The sequence below is a fragment of the Melozone crissalis genome, unplaced genomic scaffold, assembly GCF_028551555.1.
Source record: "Melozone crissalis strain CALT ecotype California unplaced genomic scaffold, PUWL_Pcris_2 ptg000208l_1, whole genome shotgun sequence".
NCBI classification, from domain to species: domain Eukaryota; kingdom Metazoa; phylum Chordata; class Aves; order Passeriformes; family Passerellidae; genus Melozone; species Melozone crissalis.
In genome coordinates, this window is record NW_026535972.1 from 879600 (window position 1) to 905737 (window position 26138).

The 26138-nt window shown below is 59.7% G+C and overlaps 1 protein-coding gene across 1 annotated transcript in view; it reads right to left on the minus strand.

Annotated features, from left to right (window-relative positions):
- Window positions 1-25731, minus strand: part of SHANK3 (SH3 and multiple ankyrin repeat domains 3) — a 146685-nt gene extending 120954 nt beyond the window's left edge. Inside the window, 3 exon segments of the mRNA XM_054294108.1 lie at window positions 3962-4321; window positions 6992-7005; window positions 25530-25731. Of these exon segments, the coding sequence (XP_054150083.1) occupies window positions 3962-4321; window positions 6992-7005; window positions 25530-25731 (576 nt within the window).
- Between the last annotated feature and the right edge of the window lie 407 nt (window positions 25732-26138).

The following is a 26138-nucleotide window of genomic DNA, read 5'->3' on the forward strand; positions in this document are numbered from 1 at the left end:
AATTCCGGAAAATTCCTCCCTAGCTGCACATCCCTGATTTTTCCCAGCTGTTCCCATAAATTCCAGTTCTGGGAATGTTGGCAGTTCCCTGAGGCTGCTGGAGCCTCCCATCTCTCCACATCCCGGTTTTCCTGGGATGTGATGAACCTGTGGCTCCTTGGAATGAGTTTTCCCTGCTTCCAGAGGAAAAACAAAAGGAAAATCTTTGGAATCAGAGCCGGTGCTGGCCCCCACAGAGCCCATTCCCATGGGATGATCCCAAGGTTTGCTCCAGCACCTCCAGGATTTCAGCACTGCTGACAGAGAGGAAAACGCAGCACATTCCCAGGATTTTCCCTGGATTTGCCACTTATTCCTACCAAAGACGAGGCTGCTCCCGAAGGGCTCCCGCCAAATTTCAGGAATGGGTTTTCCCCGTGGGATTTAACGGCGCAGAATCCATAAATTATTCCAGAGGAACCAACCCCAGCTTGGGCGTGTTCCTGTCTCCTTAAAATCCGGCTCCGAGCTCCCAGACCCCGTGGGAGGTTGGGATAATTTTATCCCGGGTCTCCACCACCCTTCCCACGGAGCAGCCGGAGGCGGGAACGGCTCTTCCCGAAGGATCCACGGCTCCGGGATGGGACGGGGAAGCTCCAAAGGATCCTTAGGGATTCCTGCACCCTCCTTTTGCCAGGATCACGTTCCCAGCTCGGGGAGCGATCCAGGTTCTCAAATTCCGAAACTGGAAATCTCCGGAGCTCAGGCTGTCCAAGGAAACCAGTTCCCTGACCAATGGAAAAGCTCCAGGATGGGAAACACCTGGAGCTCCAGGCTGAGCCCGGATCCTGGATCACGGCTGGATTCCCTGGAATGCTGCACTGGGATCAGTGGGACATCCCATGGATTCCCTGGAATGCTGGGATCAGTGGGACATCCCATGGATTCCCTGGGATCCTGCACTGGGATCAATGGAACACCCTCGGCTTCCCAACCTTCCAGACACTCCAAGACCTTCCAGACCTGCTCAGACATCCCAGGAAAGTCCAGACGTTCCCCCTGGACACCCCAGGACATTCCAGACCCTCTCCTTGGACACCTCAGGACATTCCACGACATTCCAGACCTGCTAGGACACCCCAGGATAGTCCAGAACCCCTGGACACCCCAGGACATTCCAGATCCTCTGCTTGGACACCTGAGGACATTCCCAGCCTCCCACCTGGACACCTCAGGAGATTCCAGAACATTCCAGACTCCCTGCTCGGACACCTCAGAACATTCCTGACCTCCCACCTGGACACCTCAGGACATTCCAGACCCCCTGGACACCTCAGGAAGGTCCAACCTCCTCCATCCACAATCCGAGTGGGAGAACCGGGAATTGGGATCCCATCACCCCACAGGACACTTGGGAAGGGAAGGGAAGGAGAAAAGACCCCAAAATTTCCTTGTTTCTCACCAAAAATTCCTCATTTCTCACAGCCCCATTCCCTGCAAAACTTCCCCATTCCCATGGAATTCCAGAACATTCCAAGCTGGAAACCTCCCCCCAGGATCTCCAAGTCCAACTCTTGGCCCTGCACAAAATAATCCCAACATTCCCAGCACTGACCTGAGGGCACTGTCCCAGATTTTTTTCCAGAGCTCTGGGACCTGTCAGCATCATCCAAACTTTTCTGGAGCTCTGGAATGCCGAGGCTTGGGAGCAATTCCAGAGGTTTTTGGAATTGCAGCTCCCTGGAGCAGCTCCACCACCCACCAGGAGCTTTCCCAGGATTTTCCAGGTGTGGGGAATTTAAGCCCTCTTCCCTGGCTCAGGTGCAGGTGATAAAAACCGGGATGTGCCGATGGAAAAGGCCCTTCATTCCCAGGAAAACTAGGGGAGATTCGCACCTGGGAATTCCAGCACTTCCAGGGAATTCCAAGGATTCAGAATGAGCAAACCCAGTGGAGTTGGGATCCTCAAAGAGGGGTGGAGACAATTCCAGGAGGGTGGGAAAACTTCCCGGGATTTTCAAACCCCACCTGAAGGCTCCCAGAGAAAAGATGGGAATTTCATAATCTGAGCTTTGTGGCATTCCTGACCTTGGGAATGCTGGGATGAAGCCAGGCTTGGGGCTGGAAAACTGATGATCCCAAAGAATTCCTATCCCAGTGATCCCAAAGAATTCCCATGCTGATGATCTCAAAGAATTCCCATGCTGGTGACCCCAAAGAATTCCCAAACTGATGATTGAGAGAATTCCCATCCCAGTGACCCCAAAGAATTCCCATGCTGATGATCTCAAAGAATTCCCATCTCCAGCAGAGTTTTTATGGAAGAGCTGGTGGGACATTGGCCTTGGATCAGGAGCTCCAGAGGCACCTCTGGGATGGCCCTCGGCCAGCTCAGTGTCCCCAGAGCCACCAGACACAGGATTGGTGTCCCCAGTGCCACTGACCACAGACTCGATGTCCCCAGTGTCACCGGTCTCTGCCAACCCTGTGTCCCCAGTGCCACCACCCCGCTGTCCCCATGGGGACCCCACTCCAGGCCCCAAAAAGAGAATTGCTCCTGTCCAAAAGGCTCCAACCACCCTTGGCGCCCTCTGCTCACCCCAGGTCTGTCACCTCAGCCTTGTCACCTCAGCCTTGTCACCTCCAGCTGCCCACTCCCCTAATGAGAGCTGTTAATTACCCCATTGCCACAGCCCTCCAGATTTCTTTCTTCTCATTCCCTACAAATTACCCAATTCCAGGAAATTCCAGGTTCCTGGAGTGCTGTGCCCTCCTGGGTCACCCTGGGGTCACTCTTAGGGTCACTTCAGGGGTAATGCCTGGGTCACTCCTGGGTTACTCTGGGGTCACTCCTGGACTTCGGGGTCCCTCTGGGGTCACTCTGGCACACGATCCCCCATTCCAGTGTCCACCACACCATTCCAGTGTCCATCACTGCCACACCATTCCAGCGTCCACCACCCCCACGCCATTCCAGTGTCCACCACACCATCACTGTCCAGCCCAGCAGAGCACCCTGGACATGAGTGACCATCACACACCAGCACCGCAGCCCCACAGCCTGGCCCTGGTCCCAGTCCTGGCCCTGGAGCCGACCCCACTCTCAGTCCCAGAGCTATCCCCGTTCCAGGCTGGTGCTGGAGCCGCCCCTGCTGCCCGATCCCAGCCTGGTCCCGGTCCCAGTCCCGGTCCCGGTTCCAGTGAGTGCGGATCCCTGGGGTGGGGAGCGACCCCGCCCCGCGGCCGCACCGCAGCACCCCGGGATGGCAGCGGGAGCGGGGGGACACCGGGGACTCGGGCAATGGGACCCGTCCTGCCGGGCCCGTGGCGGGGAGAAGTTTGCCGGTGCTGCTGGGGCGGCGGCGGGGCCGGGAGCGGGCGGGATGAGGGACGGGATGCGGGGCCGGGATGCGGGGCCGGGATGCGGGACGCCGCCAGCGCTGGAGCGGCGCCGAACCGGGTGCGGATCGGGGCGCAGATCGGGACCCGTCTGAGAGAGGGTCGGGACCGGTCCTGGTGCGGATCGGGGCCGGTCTGAGCGAGGTTTGGAGCCGGCCCGGGTACAGAACGGGGCCGGTCTGAGAGAGGTTTGGGGCCGGTCCGTGTGCGGATCCGGGTGCGGACCGGGCCCGGTGTGAGTGCGGGTGAGGGCTGCTCTGGGTGCGGATCGGGGCCGCTCTGGGCTGCGCATCCCAGCGCGGGCGGCTCGCGGTGGAGCTCCCGGTGCGGCTCCCGCTGCGCATCCCGGCTCGGCGCGGTCCCGGTGCGGCTCCCGCTGCGCATCCCGGCTCGGCGCGGTCCCGGTGCGGCTCCCGCTGCGCATCCCTCCCGGCTCGGCGCGGCTCCCGCTGCGCATCCCTCCCGGCTCGGTGCGGCTCCCGCTGCGCATCCCGGCTCAGGGCGGTCCCGGCGCGGCGGCGGCCGCTCGGGGCTCCCTCTCTCCCTCCCTCCCTCCTGCCCGGTGCCCCCGTTCGGCACTCACCGTCTGCTGCAGGTCGGGGATGCCGATGCGCACCACGATGGCGCCGGGCGCGGGCTCCTCCATGCGCGCCGGGGCCGCCAGCTTGGGCGAGCGGGGCCCGCCGTGGCCCCGGGCCGGCTCCAGGCGCGGCTCCTCCCGCAGGCCGGGGCTCGGCTCCCCGCTGCTGCTGCTGACGCGGGGCTGGCGCTCCGGCGGCGGCTCCGGCGGCGGCGACTCGGGGCTCTCATGCTTGCTGCCCGCGGGGCTCAGAGGCATGCTCCGTGCGCCGCGGCGGGCGGCCCGCGCCCGCTCCGCTCCCGCACCGGCACCGGCACCGGCTCCGCACCGCGCCGGGGCCGCGCTCAGCGCCCGCCCGGGGCCCTGCGGGGGGAAGCGAGGGGTGAGCGGAGCGGCGGGACAGAGCCGGGAGAGGCATCCCGGAGCCCCCGAGGGAGCCCTGGGACTGGCACGGCCAGCGGGGAGAAAGCGGCGTTCCCGAGGGATGGGGAAATCTGGGATGGGACGCCCGGGATGGACAGGGACACTCCCACAGGGACCCTCTGGAATACCCCCTCAGGAAGAGCATTCCCCGGGAAAAGTCTGGGAGTGAACTCCCACTCTCCCCATGGACATTCTCACCAGATTCCACAAACTCTCCCAGCAGGGATTGTCCCGAAAAAGTGACCATTCCTCAGGAGAAATTTGGGAAGGGACCCCCGGTATGGACACGGACATGCCCCCAAGCACCCTCTGGAATGTCCCCCCAGGAAGGGCATTCCTAAGGAAAAGTCCAGGAGTGAACTCCCACTCCCCCTATGGACATTCCCACAGGGATTCCTGGGAATATCCCACCAGGAAGGGCATTCCCAAGGATGGAGTAATCTGGGAAGGGACCCTGGAATTCCCATTCCCAGCAGGGATCGTCCCTCAGGAAAGAATCCCCAGGATGGACATGGACACCCCCACAGGGACCCTCTGGAATGTCCCTCCAGGAAGGGCCATTCCTAAGGAAAAGTCCAGGAGTGAATTCCCACTCTCCCCATGGACATTCCCACAGGGCATCCTCTGGAATATCCCTCAGGAAGGAGAAATTCCTCATGAGAAATCTTAAAGGGGATCCCCGGACCCCACAAATTCCCCCAGCTGGGCCCATTCCCACAAGAAATCTGGGATCAGCCCCGCTTTACACACAGAATCTCCCCAGGAATTCCAGGGAATTCTCCCAGCAGCATCCATCCCCTAAAGGGACCCCACAAAAGGATTTTGGGATCCCACTCCAAGGGATGAGGAAAAACAGCAGGAGAACCCCAAAATTCCAGCTGGGAAAATGCACTTGGGAAGGAAAAAGTCACGGGAACGCCGCAGGATAAACAGGGAAAACCATGGGATCCTCCTGCCCTGCAGCCTGGGATAGACAGGAAACCCCTTTGGATCCCTTTGCATCCATGCCCCAATCCCATCCCAAATTCTCCTCCCTCCCTTTCCCAAATCCCGGATTTGATTTATTCCCAATTTTTTCCCCTCTCTCTGCCTCGTTATCCCACAAATGGAGTGCTCCAGATGGCGACCCCTGGGATTTTCCCTTTTTTTTTTTTCATCCCTCATTAGTTCCCAATAATTTTAAGGCCCTGTCTGGGAAAGGCTGGAAAAAAATTCCACTATGGAATAATTCCCCAAATTCCATTTCGCGGAGTCATTTTCCCTCCTTAAATCCACTTTTTTGCTCACGAAATCAAAAAAATTCCACTTTTCTTTCCCAAGGAATCCATGGAATCTTTTAGGAATCACAACCCAAAGAGTCTCATTCCAATAGCAGGGGGAAAAAAGGTTGGAAAATCTTCCAAGGGAGCTAGAAAAATATTACAATGTGTTTTTTCCCTGCCGTGGTGTTTTCCTTGAATTTCTGAGAATTCCTTGGATTTTTGAGCATTCCCAAGAGGGTCAGAGCAGAGCCTCCTTCCCTCCTTTTCCTTCAGGAACAGAATTCCCAGATTTCCCACCCTTCTTCCCATCATTTTGGGATTATAAATCCAGAGCCTTGCCCCAATTCCAGTGCTGGGAGCAGCAATTCCAGAGGGAACAGAAATTCCAGAGAGAACAGAAATTCAGAGGGAAATTCCAGAGGGAATCCAGCTGGGAGAACCCTGGGAAAAGGGCAGCGGGATGGGGAGACCTGGAAAGGATTTTGGGGAATTTTGGGGGGAATTTTTTGGGATTTTTTGGGTGGATTTTCAGATTGGATTGGAGCTTTTCCCTGGAATTGGAATTTCTCCCTGGGATTGGAATTTCTCCCTGGGCCTGGCACTTTTCCCTGGTGGAATCAAGGTTAAATTCCCTCCCTTTCCCAACTTTCCCAGTTTTCCCAAGCCCAGGGATGGCTGGGAAGCTGCTGCCTCCTCCCCATGCCCACATCCCAATCCAGAAAATCCGGGATCCTTTGGGAAAAGGGTTTTTTGGGAAGCACCTGGCTCGGTGTGTGCCCAGGTAAGGCCATTCCCGAGCTTTTCCTGGGAAAAACAGCCGGGAACGTGAGGGCCAAGGGAGACCTGGTGTCCTGCTGGGATCTCTGGGAATGGGCCCAGGAAGAGCTGGGAAAATCCCAACCGGGATTTTCCAGCCCTGGAATTGTCACTGCCCGGCCACATGGGAGAGGGGTCCTGGATCCCGAACAATTCCTGCCCTTCTTTCAACGGATCCCAAAAGATTCCTGCCCTTCCAGGGATGCTGAGCAATTCCTGCCCTTCTTTCCATGGATCCCAAACAATTCCTGCTCTTCCAGGGATCCTGAACAATTCCTGCCCTTCTTTCCAGGAATCCCAAAAGATTCCTGTCCTTCCAGGGATCCCAAAAGATTCCTGCCCTTCCAGAGATCCCAAACAATTCTTGCTCTTCTTTTCATGGATCCTAAATGATTCCTATCCGTCCAGGGATTCCAAACAATTCTGTCCTTCCAGGGATCCCAAACAATTCCTGCGCTTTCAGGGATCTCAAACTATTCCTGCTCTTCCAGAGCTGGATCCAGCCCTGTGGCTCCAGCTGCCAAAGCCTCACCTGGATCAGGGATCCTGGAAGGATCAGGAATCCAGACCCTCCCTGGGGAGGATCAGGGATTCAATCCCTCACCTGGAAAAATCTGGGGGCCAGAACTGGAAGGATCTGGGAGCCAAACCCTCATCTGGAATTCTCAGGGGAGCCAAAGTCTCCCCTGGAGAAGGGAACCTGGAAGGATCAGGGAATCCAGACCCTCACCTGGAATTCTCAGGGGAGCCAAACCTCACCTGGATCAGGGATCCCATCCCTCTCCTGAAAGAACCAGGGAGCCCGGAAAGATGAGGAATCCTGGAAGGATCAGGGATCCAGACCCTCACCTGGAAGGATCAAACGGGCCAAGCCCAGCCCTGGAAGGATCTGGAGACAATCCCTGTCCTGGAAATATCCGGGGGCCTGGAAAGATCAGGGAGCCAAAGCCTCATCTGAATCAGGGATCCTGGAAGGATCAGGAGAATTAAACCCGGAAAGATCAGGGATCCAATCCCTGCCCTGGAAGGATCTGGGATCCAATCCCTCCTGGCAGGCTCGGGAATGTCACTCGGGCCGGGCCTGGGGACAATTGGCGCCGTTTGTCACCCGCGGGGCCGTTCCTGAGTGACCCTGTAACCCTCGGGAATGGGGACACAGGGACACGGCGACTGTCCCGCTCCGTCCCCGCCGCGCCACCCCCGCGGGGCTGGCAGTGCCACCGTGGCTGGCGGGGCTGGCAGTGCCACCGGGGCCGATCCCTGGGGCGGTGCCAGCCCCGTGCCAGCCCTGCCAGGCTGTCCCCGCGCTTATCTGGCCACGGCGAGGTCACCGCTGCTGTCCCCAAGCCACGTGACGGGGACACGGGGACAGCGGCCCGGGCCAGCCCCGCGTGTCCTTTGTCACCGCGGGGGGGTCGGGGACAAACCCGGGGACAGGGACAGGGGACAAGGACAGAAAGAGGGGACAGGGACAGGAGCAGGGGAAGGGGACAGGGACAGGGAAAGGGACAGGGACAGAAGCAGGGGAAGGAGCAGAAACAGGGAAGGGACAGGATCAGGATTGTCCCCCTGGAGTCCCCGCCCGTGCCAGGACACGGGGACAGCGCGGGGAGCATCGATCGCCCGCGGGCGGCCGCAGTGTCCCCGCAGTGTCCCCGCAGTGTCCCCAGCGCCTGCCGGGTAATTCCATGGATTTTTCCTCTCCCGCTCTTCCAGGGGCACTGGGACAGCGCGGAGGGGCCGGGCCGGGCATTAAAGGGCGAGCGCCACCCCCCTGGGGACATGGGGACACCAGCGGGACAAGGGGGGACATCAGTGTCCCCAAATGTCCGGCACAGCAACAGGGCCACCCCTGAGCAGGGCCGGGAACGGAGGGGAATTCAGGAATTCCGGGCAGAGTTTTTTGGGATTCTCCGGATTTTTGGAATAGGATCAGGGAACGACAGAATGGGATGGGACATGAACAATCACCCAGTGCCACCACCTGGGGACACCTGCCACTGTCCCAGGCTGCTCCAAACCCCATCCCAGGGATCGGGGCAGCCCCAGCTGCTCTGGCAATGCCAGCCCAGGCAGGAATTGCTCATTGCCAAGATGCCACCCATGGCTGCCCTCTGGCAGTGGGAGCCATTCCCTGGGTGCTGTCCCTCCATCCTTTGGGGTTTTTCCCTCTCCCTGTTTCCCGCAGCTCCTTCAGGCTCTGGAATCCAAAATTGGGTCACCCTGGAGCTCCTTTCCAGGACGAACATTCCTGATTTTCCTGGAGCTCCTTTCCAGGATGAACATTCCCGATTTTCCTGCTGGAGCTGCTCCATCCCTGCCTGGCCCTTCCGGGATGATCCCAGAGTTTGGTGCCACAAAATCCCAAAATTCCCGGTGGTCCCAGCCCCTGGGGAGGGCTCTGGGGACAGAAATTTGGGGACAGGAGGGAGATTTGGGGACAGGGCAGAGAGCTGGGGACAGGTCACAGGTTTGGGGGACAGGAGAGAGATTTGGGGACAGGAGAGGGATTTGGGGACAGGCCACAGATTTTGGAGACAGGAGGGAGATCTGGGGACAAGTGAGGGATTTAGGGACAGGAGAGAGGTTTGGGGGCAGGACACAGATTTTGGGGACAGGACAGATTGGGGGCAGGAAGGAGATTAGGGGATTGGGGACAAGAGAGAGGACTGGGGACAGGACAGGGATTTTGGGGACAGGACAGATTTGGGGACAGAACACAGATTTAGGGACAGGAGAGAGGTTTAGAGACAGGACACAGATTTAGGGACAGGAAGGAGATTTGGGGACAGGGCACAGATTGTGGGGACAGGGCACAGATTGTGGGGACAGGAGGGAGATTTCAGAACAGGACAGAAGTTTGGGGACAGGAGAGGGGACTGGGGACAGGTAACAGGTTTGGGGACAGGACAGAGGTTTGGGGACAAAAGAGGGGATTTGGGGAAAGGACGGATTTGGGGACAGAACAGGCGTTAGGGACAGGCCACAGATTTTGGGGACAGGTCACAGATTTTGGGGCCTCCCCCACCATCTCCCCCATCCCGGGAACGGCCCCCCTGGATCAGGAATGGATCGGGAACGTCCCCCCGGTTTCGGGAATGTCCCCCCGGTTTTGGGAATGTCCCCCCGGTTTCGGGAATGTCCCCCCTGGATCGGGAATGGATCGGGAATGGATCGGGAATGTCCCCCCCGGTTTCGGGGCTCCCCCATCCCGCTCCGTATCCATGGGAACGTTCCCAGCACCGTCACCATGGAAACCGCAGCGCCACGCGCGGCACTGCGGGACCTGCGCACCTGGGAGGGACAGAGGGACACGGACAGAGGGACAGGAATGGGGACACGGACAGAGGGACAGGACAGAGAGACACGGACAGAGACAGAGGGACACGAACAGAGGGACAGGGGGACAGGACAGAGGGATATGAACAGAGACAGAGGGACAGGGGGACAGAGGGACAGGAATGGGGACAGATGGGACAGCACCAGAGGGGACAGAGGGCACAGCAACAGGGACAAATGAGACACGGGGACAGGGCCAGAGGGACAGGAATAAGGGCCGGGAGAGAGGGGACAGAGGGACAGGAATGGGGACAGATGAGACAGCAAAAAAGGGGACAGGGATGGGGAGACATGGACAGAGGAGACAGAGGGACAGAGACAGAGGGGACAGAGGGGACAGGAATGGGGACAGGGACAGAAGGGACAGGAATGGGGACAGATGAGACAGCAAAAGAGGGGACAGAGGGCACAGCGACAGGGGGGACGTGGACAGAGGGACAGGGACAGAGGGGTCAGAGTGGGCAGGAAGGGGGACAGGGGCAGAGGGACAAGGATGGGGACAGAGGGACAGGAAGGGGGACAGGGGGGACAGCGACAGGGGACAGATGGGATAGCAAGAGGGGACCGAGGGCACAACAACAGAGGGGACGTGGACAGAGGAGACACAGGGACAGAAGGACAGGGGGACAGGGGGACAGGGACAGAGGGGACAGGGGGGACAGGAATGGGGACAGGGACAGAGGGACAGAGGGGACAGGGGGACAGAGCTGTGCTTGCACAGGACACAGGAAATCCCTGCCAGGGCTGGAGCATTCCAGGATCCCACAGACCCCACAGATCCCTGGATGGGGACAGCTCCCCCTGCCCCACAGCAGCTCCCGCCTGCAGCACCAACATTCCCATGGATGGGGACAGGAGCAGGCCCGGAGCCGCGCAGGGACAATTCCAGAGCCCCCAGCGCCACCAGGGACAGGAGGACAAACAAATCCCACCTGGCGGCTCCCACAATTCCCGCTCTCATCCCAGGAAATCCCGCCGGTGCCACCCGGGACAGCTCGGTCCTGTCCCCTCTGCCGCCTGCACACTGACCCCGAACCCGCCGGGAATCCCGGGAATTCCACGGAGGCGTTGGTGGAACACGCCAGAGCCCATCCCGGGGGTTGGAGCTCACCTGTTCCCGGGAATTCCGCGCTGCCCGAGGGCTTGGGGCCGCCCGGAGCTGGATCCGGCCGGGACAAACATCCCGGGCCCCCCCGGCAGCGGCGGCGCTAATGGGATCAGCCCCGCTCCATCTGCTCGGCGGGGCCGCGCTAATCCCGAGCCAGACCCGGGATAGGCCGGGAAACCGCAGCGGGATACCGGGAACGGGGGGGAATTAATTCTGGGAATTGGGGGAAATTAATTCTGGGAATGGCGGGGAAATTAATTCTGGGAATGGCGGGGAAATTCTGGGAATGGGGGGAAATTAATTCTGGGAATGGCGGGGAAATTCCGGGAATGGCGGGGAAATTCTGGACATTGGAGAAATTACGGGAATCGGGGAGAAATTACGGGAATTAGGGGGAAATTAATTATGGGAATCAGGGAGAAATTACTGGAATTAGGGGGGAAATAATTATGGGAATCGAGGAGGTATTCTGGGAATCGGGGAGGAATTACAGGATCCAGAGAGAAATTCTGGGAATCAGAGAGAAATTACAGGAATTGAGGAGAAATTACGGGAACTGGGGAGGAATTACAGGGATCAGGGAGAAATTCCGGGAATCACAGGGAAATTACAGGAATTGGGGAGAAATTCTTGGAATTTGGAGAAATTCCGGGAGTCAGAGAGAAATTCTGGGAATTGAGGAGAAATTCTGGGAATTGGGGAGGAATTCTGGGAACTGGGGAGAAATCCCAGGAATTGGGGAGAAATTACAGGATTCAGGGAGAAATTCTGGGAGTCACTGAGAAATTACGGGAATTGAGGAGAAATTCCATTAATTGTGGAGGAATTCTAGGAATTGGGGCAAAATCCCAGGAATCAAGGAGAAATTGCAGAAATCAGGGAGGAATCCCAGGAATCGGGGAAATCTGGGAATTACAGAGAAATCCCAGGAATCGGGGAGAAATTCTGGGAATCACAGAGAAATCCTGGGAATCGGGGAGAAATCCCAGGGACCAGGGAGAAATTCTGGGAAGTAGGGAAAAATCCAGGGAATCACTGGGAAGTTCCAGGAATCACTGAGAAATTCTGGGAACCAGGAGAAATCCTGGAATTACAGAGAAATCCCAGGAATTACAGAGAAATCCAGGGAATCGGGGAATGGCGCTGTCACCCCACCACGACATCCCGGGAGTCTGGCACCAGCGTGAGACTCCAGACGCGCATTCCAGAGGGAGAACAGCTTGGGAAGGCTCCCACATTCCCACATTCCCGCATTCTCACGTTCCCGTGTTCCCACGTTCCCGCATTCCCTCCCACAGCCAGCAGGGCAGGGAAGCGCCTGCAGCGCCTGGAGTGGGAAAACGGGGTTTGGAATGGTTGGGAATAGTTGGGAATAGCCGGGAATAAAGCACTGGAAGCGCATACCAGGGGTTCTGGGATGAGGCTGGAGCCGGGAAAAGCCCCCTGGGCTCCACTGGAATTCCCATTCCTTGGTTTGATCCCCAGTTCCCAGGATTTCATCCCAAAGCCTGGCACGGGCAGGGAAGGGGCCGGGGGAGCTCCTGGGGTGTCTGTGTGGGAATTCCAGGTGCAATCCTGGGATGGGATGGGATGGGATGGGATGAGCCTGGTGACAGGAGCTGGAATCCTAAATCCTGATGATTCCCAGCACCGGGAATGGCTCCAGATGGGAACAGCAGCAGGTCTTGGGCTGGTTTGGGACTGGGATCAGAATTGGAATTGGGATTTGGTTTGGGATTGGGATTGAGATCAGGATCAGGATTGGGATCAAGATTGCGGTTGAGATTTGGATCAGGATTGGGATTGGAATTGGGATCTGGATTGGTGTTGATCAGGACTGAGATCAGGATTAGGATTAGGATTAGGATCAGGATTGGGATCTTTTCCAGGAACAGAGGAGCCCTGAGGGCCACAGGAAGAGGTCAGAGCAGAGATTGGGAAAATCCCTAAGGAAAACCCTCCTGGAGGGAGGTTTGGATCAGGAGGATCCGGACACTTTTCCTTGGTCACCTCCATGGGACATCATCCCCTCCCTGTCCCCATCCCAGTGCCAGGGACAGCCGGAGCTTCCAAAGATCCGGGAGAAGCCCCAGGGCTCCAGGGGGCCCTGCCCAGCCACATTCCCATGGGATTTTCCTGCTGATGGCACATCCCAGAGCCTCACCCGCTCCTGCCTCGCTCACAGCTGGCACTGCTCGGAGCCTTTCCAGCCTTTCCCAGTTTTCCCAACTTTTCCCATTCCCATTCCTTCCCTCAACTCTCCACACCTGAACTGGGACCACTCTGAGCCCTGCCAGACTTTTTCTGCCTTTCCCATTTTTTTCCCAGTTTTTTCCATCATTTCCCAACTTCTTCCATTCCCATTCCTGCCCATAGGGACTGCTCTGAGCCCTGCCAGACTTTTCCAGCCTTTCCTAGTTTTTCCAGCTTTTCCCAACCTTTTCCCAGTCGTTTCCCATTCCCATTCCTGCCCTCAACTCTTCCCACCTGAACCAGGACCACTTTGAGCCCTACCAGTCTTTTCCAGCCTTTCCAGGTTTTCCCAACCTCTTCCAGTTTCCCCCAGCCTTTCCCCATTTTTTCCAGCCTTTCCCAACTTTTCCCATTCCCATTCCTGCCCATAGGGACCGCTCTGAGCCCTGCCAGTCTTTTCCAGCCTTCCCCAGTTTTTCCCAGTCTTCTCCCAATTTTTTCAGCCTTCTCCAGCTTTTCCCAGCCTTTCCCCAATCCCATTCCTGGAATGGGACTGCTCTGAGCTCTGCCACCCTTTCCCAGTTTTTTCCCATTCCCATTCCCATCTCCCATCCCTGATCCCCAGAAGAGTTTTCCGGCTGGATCCCCCACCCCAGGGGCTGCAGGGACATTCCTGGTTGGCATTCCCGGCTGGATCCCCGGCCTTAGGGCCATTCCCAGCTGAATCCCCCATCCCAGGGCCATCTCCCACTCCAGGGCCATTCCTGGCTGGATCCTCCAGGCCCATTCCCAGCTGCATTTCTGACTGGATTCCCTGCCCCAGGACCATTCCCAGCCCACATTCCCAGCTGGATCTCCCACCCCAGGGCCATTCCCAGCTGGATTCCCCACCCCAGGGCCATTCCCAGCTGGATTCCCAGCTGGATCCCAGGGCAGGCTCACCTGGCAGCAGAGTCACAGCCGCGCTCACAGCGCTCCCTCCTCATCCACCTGCGGGGACAGAGGGGACACGTCAGAGCATTCCCGGGAATGGGAACACTGGGAATGCATCCATGGGCACCGCGGGTGGCAGGAGGGCGGGAATGGGAGAATTCCCAGGAAAGGGACAGCAGGGACGGGGAAGGGCACCTCTGGTGTCACAGGGAAGTCAAAATTCCGTGCTGTGAGAATTCCTGATGCACAAACCCATCCTTATCCCGAGAATTCCTGACACAGAAGCCCATCCTTATCCTGAGAATTCCTGATGCACAAACCCATCCTTATCCCGAGAATTCCTGACACAGAAGCCCATCCTTATCCCGTGCTGTCCCAGTGAAAGCCCCAGGGAACATCCCAGGGATAAGGGAGAGGGATGCAGGAACCTGGCTCAGCAGGAACCATGGATGCTTCTCCTGCCCTGGATTAATGGGATCCTCCACTTTTACCACATGGATCAGTGGGATTCTCCAGCACCAATCCCACCCCAAATCAGTGGGATCCTCCACTTTTCCCACCCCACATCACTTCCAGCACCGATCCCACCATAGTTCAATGGGATTCTTCCCACACTTTCCCCACCCCAGACCAGTGGGATCCTGCACTTTTCCCACTATGGATCAATGGGATCCTCCAGCACTGATCCCACCCTGGATCAGTGGGATCCTCCACTTTTCCCACTCTGAATCAGTGAGATCTTCCAGCACTGATCCCACCATGGATCAATGAGATTCTTCCCACACTTTTCCCACCCCAGACCAGTGGGATCCTCCACTTTTCCCACTATGGATCAATGGGATCCTCCAGCACCGATTCCACTCTGGATCAGTGGGATCCTCCACTTTTCTCACTCTGGATCAGTGGGATTCTCCAGCACCAATCCCACCCCAGACCAGTAGGATCCTTCACTTTTCCCACCCCAGATCAGTGGGATCCTCCACTTTTCCCACATGGATCAATGGGGTTCTTTCCACACTTTTCCCATGCCAAATCAGTGGGATCCTCCACTTTTCCCAGCCTGGATCAGTGGGAATCCTCCAGCACTTTTCCCACCCCAGATCAGGGGGATTTTCCAGCACCAATCCCGCTCTGGATCAGTGGGATCCTTCACTTTTCCCACCCTGTGTCAGTGGGATCTTCCAGCACTGATCCCACCATGGATCAATGGGATTCTTCCCACACTTTTCCCACCCCAGATCAGTGGGATTTTGCAGTACCTTTCCCACTCCAGATCAGTGGAATCCTCCACCTCTCCCACTCTGGATCAGTGGGATCCTGCACTTTTCCCGCCCCGGATCAGCGGGATCCTCTCCCGGCTCACTCCCATCCTCCCCTCAGTGCCCCCAGCTCCGAACGTCCCCACTGGGGTCGCCCCTTTTCCTTCCTGCTCGGGGCCAGCGCCCACCTCCAGCCCGGCGGAGATTCGGGAATGGGAACATCCAGGGAATGGGAACATCCAGGGAGCCTCTGGGGCCGCTGCCGCCGCCAAAGCCGCGCTCGGGGCGGGCGCTGCAATGGCTGCTGGTTCTTAGGGAATTAAAAATGCATGGCTTGGGAATTCTCCGAGCGCCGCAGCTGCTGCCAGCCGGGAAGGGGGGGAAAAGGGGGACAAAAGAGGGGAAAAAGGGGAAAAGGGCCGTTCCCAGGGTGCCCTTTGTGCCCCAAAACCCCTGGAGCGCCACGCAGGTGCCTGGCCGGAATCCTGGGAATGTTTCCCAAGGTCTCCTCTTTCCTGCACCTGGAGACGTCGCGGCTGGCGTGGAAAATGATGCTGGCGGAATTCCCAAGGGGCCGGAGAGGCCGCGGCTGTGGCTGTCACCGGCTGGGCCGGCGCAGGGGACGCTCCTGGGGACAGGGAAGCGACACTGGGGTTTGTGCAGGACCTATGGAAAGATTGTTGGGAATATCCAGGGAATGCTCTGCCTGCAGGGACATCCAAGCTCCCTGCACAAATCCTGGTTTTGGGATGAGGGAAAACACCCCCACAGGCAACATCGCAAAATCCCGGATTTTGGCTGCTCCAGAGCCAGGCAAGGGCTGGGAGCAGCCCAGGCCTTCCCAGCCTGAGCTTCCCATAAAACACAAATCCCAGGAAAACCCGAAACAGGCGGGAAGAGCGGCCAGAGGGCGAGGAGAACGCGCAGGAAGGGGGAGGAAAAGGCGGAATCGGCGCCTCGGGACCGGGGAGAGGAGAGAGGAGTGAGATAAGAGCCGTGACATCCTGAGCAGGAGCGGAAAATCCCGTGGGATCCGGCGCTGGAGGGGAGGAGGGAACGCTTCCCTGCCTGGCAGGAAGCGCCAAGGAGAGAATTCCCAGCCGGATCCAGAGGTTCCGGAGGGGGAGGCGCTGCCGGGGGGGCTCCGGGGGTCACGGCAGCACCGGGAGGGATTTTCCTGCTCTCCAGCCCAACTTCAGGGCTCAGGTGAGGCCCGGCTGGAATTCCAGCCCTGGGAATGTGCATCCAGGGATTCCAGAGAAACGGGATGCTGGCAGGAGGAGATTCTCCTGGGAATGGGGAGGAAAAGATTGCAGAAATTCAATTTGGCCCAGGGCATGAATTGTGCCAGAGATCCGTGAGGTTTGCAGCCAGCAGGATCCCAACCCTGACATTCCCAAGGATCCTGGATCCTGCAATTCTTGGGGTTCCCATCCCAACCCTCAAATCCCAAAGGATTCTGGGTTTTGGAATTCTTGTTCCCATCCCAACCCTGACATTTTCCAAGGATCCTGAAATCCTTGTTCCCATCCCAACCCTCGCATTCCAGAGGATTCTGGGATTCTTGTTCCCATCCCAACCCCTCACATTCCCAAGTATTCTGGGATACTTGGTCCCAACCCTTACATTCCCAAGGATCCTGAAATCCTTGTTCTCATCCCAACCCTCACATTCCCAGGGATCCTGGATCCTGGGATTCTTGCTCCCATCCCAACCCTCAAATCCCAAAGGATCCTGGGTTTTAGAATTCTTGTTCCCACCAACATTCCCGAGGATTCTGGATCCTGGAATTCTTGGTCCCGTTCCAACCCTCACATTCCCAAGGATCCTGGGATTGTTGTTCCAATCCCAATCTTGCCAAGGATTCTGGGTTTTGGGATTCCTGTTCCCATCCCAGCCCTCACACTCCCAAGGATCCTGAAATCCTTGTTCTCATCCCAGCCCTCAAATTTCCAGGAATCCTGGACCCTGGGATTCTTGCTCCCATCCCAACCCTCAAATCCCAAAAGATTCTGGGTTTTAGAATTCTTGCTCCCATCCCAACCCTCACATTTTCCCAGGAAATTCCTGAGGGGGAAAAAAAACCCCAAACCAGGCCCAGTTTTTCTGGGAAAACCAAACTCATCCACGGATCCGGAAAATTTATCACCTCCCGCTGCCATCCCACTGTCCCCAAGGTCCCCTGGGGCTGGCGGTGACACCAGGGAGAGCTCCGGGATCCCCCATCCCAACGGGATCCCCCAGGGACGCTCCAAAGGCTCGGGAATCACCGCGGGAAGGGCCCATCCCGGGTTCCCGGCTCTCCAGGAGCCGCAGCCCCCGTTCCAGCCGGGAGCATCCCGGGGCTGCGGGGCCGGGAAGGGCCGCGGGCGTTTCCTGCGGGAGCCAAGGGACAGGAACGGCCGCCCCACGGCGCTTCCGGCCATTCTTGCCGCTCCCCGGAGGGTTTCCAGAAAAAGCAGAGAGATCCAGGCCTGGAAGCTGAAATCATTCCCGAGAAAAAGGCAGGAATGCCAGCCCTTCCCAAGGGATGGGGCGGGGGCCAGCCCAGACCCCAAACTCTGCTTTTGGGGTTTTTGGTGCCCGGCGCCGAACCCAAACCCATCTTGGGGTCTCTTGGTGCTCCCAGAGTGAAAATTCCACTGGAATTTGGGATGGGATTCCCAGGGAAGTGTTGGGGTCCCCATCCCTGGATGTGGCACTCGGGGGTCTGGGTTGGGGACAAGGTGGGGACCGGGCACGGGTCGGGCTCGGTGACCTTGGAGGGATTTTCCAACATAAACAATTCTGGGATTCTGGAATTCTGGGGTTCTGGATTTTGGGATTGTGGCATTCTGGACTGTGGGAATATGGGATCTCAGATTCTGAGATTCTGGGATTGTGGGGTTCAGGAATTTTGGGATTCTCAAATCTAGGGTTCTGGATTATGGGATTTTGGATTCTGAGATTCTGGGATTCTGGGGTTCTAGGATTCTGGGATTGTGGGCATATGGGATTTTTGGATTGTGATATTCTGGAATCCTGCATTCTGGGATTTGGGGATTCTGGGATCCTTGGTTCTGGGATTCTCAGGTTCTGGGATTATGAGGTTTTGAGGTTCTGGGTTCTGGGATTCTGGCATTTGGATTTCTGGGATTCTGAGTTCTGGCATCCTGGGATTCTGAAATCCCAGATTCTGGGATTTGGGGATTCTGGGGTTCTGGACTGGGATTCTGGGATTCCCAGAAAGTGCCCCCCACAGCACCAATTCCCTCCCTGCCGGGGCTGTGCGGGGCTGTGACCCCCAGCCCCACTGTGGGGTTCAGGGGGCATCTGTGGGGTGCAGGAGGTGTCTGTGGGGTGCAGGAGGTGTCTGTGGGGTGCCCCCCGGGCCCCAGCCCTGCCAGCCCTGCCACCCCCGGTCCCCACCCGGCCCCGTTTGTCCCCAGTCACGCGCCAGGGCCACCCCGGTGCCACAAAGCCGCCGGGCTCTCAATATTTCATGAGCGAGGAATCGGCCGCTCCCTGCTCGGGTTACCCCGGAGCGCGTCCCTGCTGTCCCCAGCGCCAGCCGGGCGGCCGGGCCAGGGACACCTGCTGCCACCCGGCCTGGCCAGCGTCACCCTCTGTCACCCTCTGTCAGCCACTGCCACCCAGCCTGGCCAGTGTCACCCTCTGTCACCCTCTGTCACCTGCTGCCACCCGGCCTGGCCAGCGTCACCCTCTGTCACCCTCTGTCAGCCACTGCCACCCAGCCTGGCCAGTGTCACCCTCTGTCACCCTCTGTCACCTGCTGCCGCCCAGCCCGGCCAGTGCCACCCTCTGCCAACGTCTGTCACTCACTGACACCCACTGCCACTCTCCGTCATTTGCTGACACCCAGTGCCACCCGGCCTGGCCAGCGTCACCCGCTGCCACCCAGCCTGGTCAGTGCCACCCTCTGTCATCTGCTGCCACCCACTGCCGCCCTCTGCCACCCGCTACCTGACCAGTGCCACCCTCTGTCACCTGCTGACACCCTCTGAAACCCTGTGTCACCTGCTGCCACCCTCTGCCACCAGTTGCCACCAGGCCCGGCCAGTGCCACTCTCTGCCACCAGGCCTGGCATGGTCACCCTCTGCCACCTGCTGTCACCCATTGTTGCCACTGCCAGGCCTGGCCAGTACCATCCTCTGCCAGCCACTGCCACCCGCTACCTGGCCAGTGCCACCCTCTGTCACCTGCTGCCAGCCACTGCCACCAGGCCTGGCAGCGCCATCCTCCGCCAGCCTCTGTCACACACTGCCACCAGATGCCACCCAGCCTGGCACCCACTGCCACTCTGCCACCACTGCTCTCCGCTGTCCCCAGGACTGGCCACTGCCACTCTCTGTCACCTGCTGCCACCCACTGCCCTCAGGTCTGGCCAGTGCCACCCTCTGTCACACACTGTCACCCTCTGCAACCACTGCTACCAGGCCAGGCATCCACTGTCACTGCTGCCACCCGCTGCCACCAGATGCCACCCTCTGTCACATTCTGCCACAGCTGCCACCTGCTGCCACCTGGCCTGGCACCCACTGCCACTCGTTACCACCACTGCCACCGCTGTCCCCAGGGCTGTCCCCTGCCTGAGCCGCTGTGGCTCTGTCACGGCTGTGGCACTGTTACGGCACTGTCCCTGCTGTGGCTCTGTCCCCACCGTGGCACTGTCCCCGCTGTGGCACTGTCATGGCACTGTCCCCGCTGTGGCACTGTCCCCACCGTGGCACTGTCCCTGCACTGTCCCCGCTGTGGCACTGGCACGGCACCGTCCCCACTGTGGCACTGTCATGGCACTGTCCCCGCTGTGGCACTGTCACGGCTGTGGCACTGTCACGACACTGTCCCCGCTGTGACACTGTCCCCGCTGTGGCACTGTCATGGCACTGTCCCCGCTGTGGCACTGTCCCCGCTGTGGCACTGGCACGGCTGTGGCACTGTCCCCGCTGTGGCACTGTCATGGCACTGTCCCCGCTGTGGCACTGTCCCCGCAGTGGCACTGGCACGGCTGTGGCACTGTCATGGCACTGTCCCCGCTGTGGCACTGTCCCTGCTGTGGCACTGTCCCCGCTGTGGCACTGTCCCCGCAGTGGCACTGGCACGGCTGTGGCACTGTCACGACACTGTCCCCGCTGTGGCACTGTCCCCGCTGTGGCACTGTCATGGCACTGTCCCCGCTGTGGCACTGTCCCTGCTGTGGCACTGTCCCCGCTGTGGCACTGTCCCCGCTGTGGCACTGTCATGGCACTGTCCCCGCTGTGGCACTGTCCCCGCTGGGGCACTGTCCCCGCTGTGGCACTGTCCCCGCTGTGGCACTGGCACGGCTGTGGCACTGTCCCTGCTGTGGCACTGTCATGGCACTGTCCCCGCTGTGGCACTGTCCCCGCTGTGGCACTGTCACGGCTGTGGCACTGTCCCCGCTGTGGCACTGTCATGGCACTGTCCCCGCTGTGGCACTGTCCCTGCTGTGGCACTGTCCCCGCTGTGGCGCTGTCACGGCGGTGTCACCGCGGGCCCGGCCCACGCGGGCTCCGCCTGCCCCCGAGCCGTGCCCGTTGTCACAGTGACAGCGGTGACAGCGGTGACAGAGCTGCGCTGCCTCCGGGAGTGGGATGGTGGCAATTTACTCTTTGTGCTCCTTTTAGCTGCGGCCTCCCGCTCCTGCTCCGCCGTGCCGGGGGGAGGGAGCTCGGGGAGCCGGGAATTCGGGAATTCAGGGATTCGGGGGATTCGGGGGATTCGGGGATTCAAGGGGGTCAGACAATTGGGGGGTTCAGCAGAGTCAGGAATTGAAGGATTCAGAGAAGTCAGGGGATTCAGGAGTTTCAGGGGAAATCGGGGAATTTGGGGGATTCAGGGGTTCGGGGGAGTCAGGGAATTTGGGGATTGAGGGATTCGGAAGACTGAGGGATTCGGGTAATTTGGGGATTATGGGGATTCAGGGAAGTCAGGGGATTCAGGAAATTTGGGGGTTCAGAGAATTCAAGGGAGTCGGGGATTGAGGGATTCAGAGGATTCGGGGAAGTCGGGGGATTCGGGGGATTCAGGGATTTCAGGGGAATCGGGGAATTGGGAAATTCAGAGGTTCAGGGGAGTCAGGGAACTGGAGGATTCAGGGGTTATGGGGAGTCAGGGATTGAAGGATTCAGAGGATTCAGGGGATGCAAGGAATTCAGGGATTATGGGGAGTCAGGAATTTGGGGAATTCAGGGGAGTTAGGCAATTCAGAGGATTCAGGGATTATGGGGAGTCAGGGGAGTCAGGGAATTCAGAGGATTCGGGGATGCAGGGAATTTGGGGGTTCAGGGAATTCAGAGATTTGGGAGAGTCAGGGGATTCAGGGAGTCAGGGGATTCGGGGGATTTGGGGATTTTGGGGGAATTCAGGGGATTCCACCCCACGGTTCCCACTGAACCCCACAGCTCCAGCCGGGAAGAGCTGGCACAGCACATCCCAGAGGGCACGGAGCAGGAAGAGGACAGGACGCTGTCCCTGTCCCCTGGCTCTGCCCATTCCAATTCCCAATTTTCCTCCCATGTACAGAGGGCCTGGAGCGCTCCAAGGACCCTTCAGCCACAGCTTTTCCATGGAAAATCCGGGAGCTGCCCCACTGCACATGAATCCCTGAGCTGCACCCCAAATCCATCACGGCCAGAGAGGGGAAGGGGAGAACAGAATTCCCTGCTGGAATAATGGAGAGGGGAAGAGAAAAACAGAATTCCCCTCTGGAATAATGGAAAGGGGAAGGGGAGAACAGAATTCCCCTCTGGAATAATGGAAAGGGGAGAACAGAATTCCCCTCTGGAATACAGGAGAGGGGAAGGGGAGCCCAGGCTGCTTTCCTGGAATGCAGGAGAGAAGGGAAGGGGAGCCTGGGACACCAAAAGGTGGGAAAAGGAGCCCAGGTTTTCCCCTGGAACAACAAAAGACAGGAAAGGGAGCCCAGGTTTTCCCTTGGAACACCAAAAGATGGGAAAAGGAGCCCAGGTTTTCCTCTGGAACACCGAAAGAGGGGACAGGAAGCCCAGACTGCTTCCCTGGAACACTGGGAGAGCCCAGGATGCTCCCTGGAACACTGAGGGAGGAGAAAGAGAAGCCCAGGCTGCTTCCCTGGAATATGAGAGGGAAAGGGGAGTTCAGGCTGTTCCCTTGGGATGCAGGAGAGGGGGGGAAGAGGAGCCTGGAACATGGAGAGAGGAAAGGGAAGCACAGGATGGCTCCTGGAACACCAGGAGATGACAAAGGAGCCTGGGCTGCTTGCCTGGAACATGGAGAGGAGAGGGGGAGTCCAAGCTGCTCCCTGGAACACTGGGAGAGCCCAGGATGCTTCCCTGGAACACTGGGAGGTGGGAAAAGGGAAGCCCAGGCTGCTTCCCTGGAACATTGAGAGAGGGAAAAGGAGCCTGGGCTGCTTCCCTGGAAACTGTGAGAGGAGAGGGGGAGTCCAAGCTGCTCCCTGGAACACTGGGAGAGGGAAAGGGGAACCCAGGATGGCTCCCTGGAACAAGAAAAGAGCCCAGGATGCTCCCTGGAACATGGGAGAGGAAAAAGTGGAGTCCAAGTTGTTCCTTTGGGATACAGGAGAGAGTGGGAGAGGAGCCTGGAACACTGAGAGAGGAAAGGGAAGCACAGGATGGCTCCTGGAACACCGGGAGAGGGAAAAGGGGAACCCAGGATGGCTCCTGGAACACTGGGAGAGGGAAAAGGAACCCAGGCTGCTTCCTGGAATGCAGGAGAGGAGAAGGGGAGTTCAGGCTGTTCTCTTGGAATACAGGAAAGGAAGGAAGAGGAGCCTGGAACACCAAGAGATGGGAAAGGGAAGAACAGGATGGCTCCCTGGAACACTGTGAGAGGAGAGGGGGAGCCCAAGCTGCTCCCTGGAACATTGGGAGAGCCCAGGATGCTCCCTGGAACACTGAGGGAGGAGAAAGGGAAGCCCAGGCTGCTCCCCTGGAATATGAGAGGGGAAGGAGAGTTCAGGCTGTTCCCTTGGGATGCAGGAGAGGGGGGGAAGAGGAGCCTGGAACACGGAGAGAGGGAAAAGGGGAACCCAGGATGCCTCCCTGGAACACTGGGAGGTGGGAAAGGGAACCCAGGTTGCCTCCCTGGAACACTGAGAAATGGGAAAGGGAGCTCAGGCTGCTCCCTGGAACATGGAAAGAGCCCAGGATGCTACCCTGGAACACTGAGGGATGGGAAGAGGAGCCTGGGTTGCATCCCTGGAATGCAGGAGAGGAGAGAGGGAGTTGAAAATTCTCCCCTGGAATAATGAAAGATGGGAGAAGGAGCCCGGGCTGCATCCCTGGACACGGAGGGATGGGAGAAGGAGCCTGGGCTGCATCCCTGAAATGCAGGAGAGAGGAAAAGGAGCCCGGGCTGCATCCCTGGAATGCAGGAGATGGGAAAGGGAGCCCGGGCTGCATCCCTGGAATGCAGGAGATGGGAAAGGGAGCCCAGGCTGCATCCCTGGAACACTGAGGGATGGGAGAAGGAGGGCCGGGCTGCATCCCTGGAACACGGAGGGATGGGAAGAAGAGTCCAGGCTGCATCCCTGGAACAGAGGAGATGGGAAAAGGAGCCCGGGCTGCTTCCCTGGAAGGCAGGAGCCAGGAATGGGAGCCCGGGCTGCATCCCTGGAAGGCAGGAGATGGGAAAGGGAGCCCAGGCTGAATCCCTGGAATAGAGGAGGGAGGAAAATGAGCCCGGGCAGCATCCCTGGAACATCTAGAGATGAGAAAAGGAGCCCGGGCTGCTTCCCTGGAACACTGAGGGATGAGAAAAGAAGCCCGGGCTGCATCCCTGGAACACCAAGGGATGGGAGAAGGAGCCCGGGCAGCCCCCCTGGATTACAGGAGACGGGAATGGGAGCCCGGGCAGCCCCCCCGGCCGTGTCCCCTCCCCGCACTCGCGCTCCACACGTGCCCGGCCGCCCGCACGTGGTGCGGCGCGGGGGAGGCAGCGCTGGGAATTTTTAGGGGCTGGAATTGTCGGCAGAACGTTCCGTAGTGTAGGGCGGGCTGCTCGGCTCGGGGAGCGCTCCGCGGCCGGTTTGGGGGGGTTCGGGTGGTTTTGGGAGGTTTTGTGTCCCCCCAGAACACAATCGAGCTGCGCACACCAAACACGGGCGGCTCGGGCCGGGGGGGGTCACGCCAGAATTCCCACAATATTGAGAATATTCGGGAATTATCCACGGGTTGGGATGTTTAGGGCTTTCAGGCTCGGCGACACCAAAAAACCCCAAAATATCAGCGGTGCCCCATCCCTGGGAGCGCCCGAGGCCAGGCTGGAGCAACCTGGGAGGGTGAAAAGTGCCCATGGATGGGGATGAGCTTTAAACTGCCTTCCACCCAGAGCGTTCCAGGATAATTTTCCGGGAATAAAAGGCCCCTCCTCGGTGCCTTTTGTGCCCCTTTGGCCTCGCCCGGGGCTCCCGTGCAGGTGCAGGAAGCACAAAGAGCCCCCCGGGTTATGTAAGAGCTGCTCTGAGGAGGAATTTTGGGAATCCGCCGCCTCCATCACCCGCAGGACGGGAGGACAGAAGTTTCCAGGGAAGTTTATCCAGGAGAACCCCAGAGGGGACCTGCACCTGCTCAGCTCTGGGATCTCCTTCCCCAAACCCGGGCTGGGAGGAACACAGAGAGGTAAATTCACTTTTCCCAAGATCGGGGGGTAATTTCGCCGGCTGAGGCCCAGAAAGGAACACAACCCCACAAACGCCATAAATCCCATGAATTCCCTGCTCGGGGCTGCCCAAAAATCAATCCCGAGCGCCGGGAGAGGAGTCAGGAGTCAGTTCCTGACCCGGGCCAGCCCGGCCGGGCAGAACTCCCTGCGCAACTTCAGCTCCCGCACCCACAAAATCGGATTTTTGAGGGGAGTTCCACTCAACCCTGCCCAAACCACAACCGGGAGAGCCACAAAACCCAACACCAGGCCCCGGCCAGAACGCCCCGAACTCCGCCGCCGCTCCCCTGCCTGCATTCCCGGCAAAATCCGCCCCCGAAATCCCGGCACGAGCCCATGGCTGCCAGCCCCGTTCCCCGCTCTTCTCCCCACGAACGCGCCGCTCTCGGCTGCCCACGCGCCCCGGGCACATCGCAGCCCCCGTTCGGCGGAGAGCGGAGCCTCGGCCTCCCCCCCGCCCATCCCCGCCGCCCCCGAACGCCCCCGGAGCATCCCCCGCGCTGCCGCCCCCGCGCCGCGCATCCCCCGCTCCTCCCCCGGTGCCTCCCGGTACCTGCGGGGCTGCGGGCGGCGCGGCCCGAGCCACCATCGCCGCGGCGGCCGCCGGCGGCGGAGCGGAGCGGGGCGGGAGCGTTGCGGGAGCGTTGCGGGGCGGGGGCGGCGGCGGGGCCGGGCGGGGAGCGGCGCGCACGGCGGATCCCCCGCGGGCTCGGCCCCCGCCGCCGGCAGCGGGGCTCGGTTTTAGGAGTTGTCATGGCAACGGCCAGCCCGGTGCGCGCGGAAGGGGCGGGCGCACGGAGAAACTTCGGCGGCTCCGCGGGAGGGGGCTCCCGGTACCCCCCGAGCTCCCGCTGATCCCGCGGTTCTTGCGCGCCCCCCCTCGCGGACCCCCCGTTTCTCGGTGTCCCCCGGCACTCCCGAAGCCGCGGGGCTCGCTCCCCACACCGGGATGAGCGGCGGGGGCGGGGGGCAGCGCCGCCCCCCGCGCCGGGCAGCGAGAGCAGCGCCGCTCCCTCCTCGGAGCTCCCCGAACCTCCGAACCCCCCCGAACCCCGGGGCCGACCCGCCCGGTGACCCCGGAGCGAGGCACCGGCACCGCCCCGGCCCCTCCGAGGGCACCGGGCGCTCCTGCCCCGCCGGTCCCGGCCCCACAGCCCCGCCG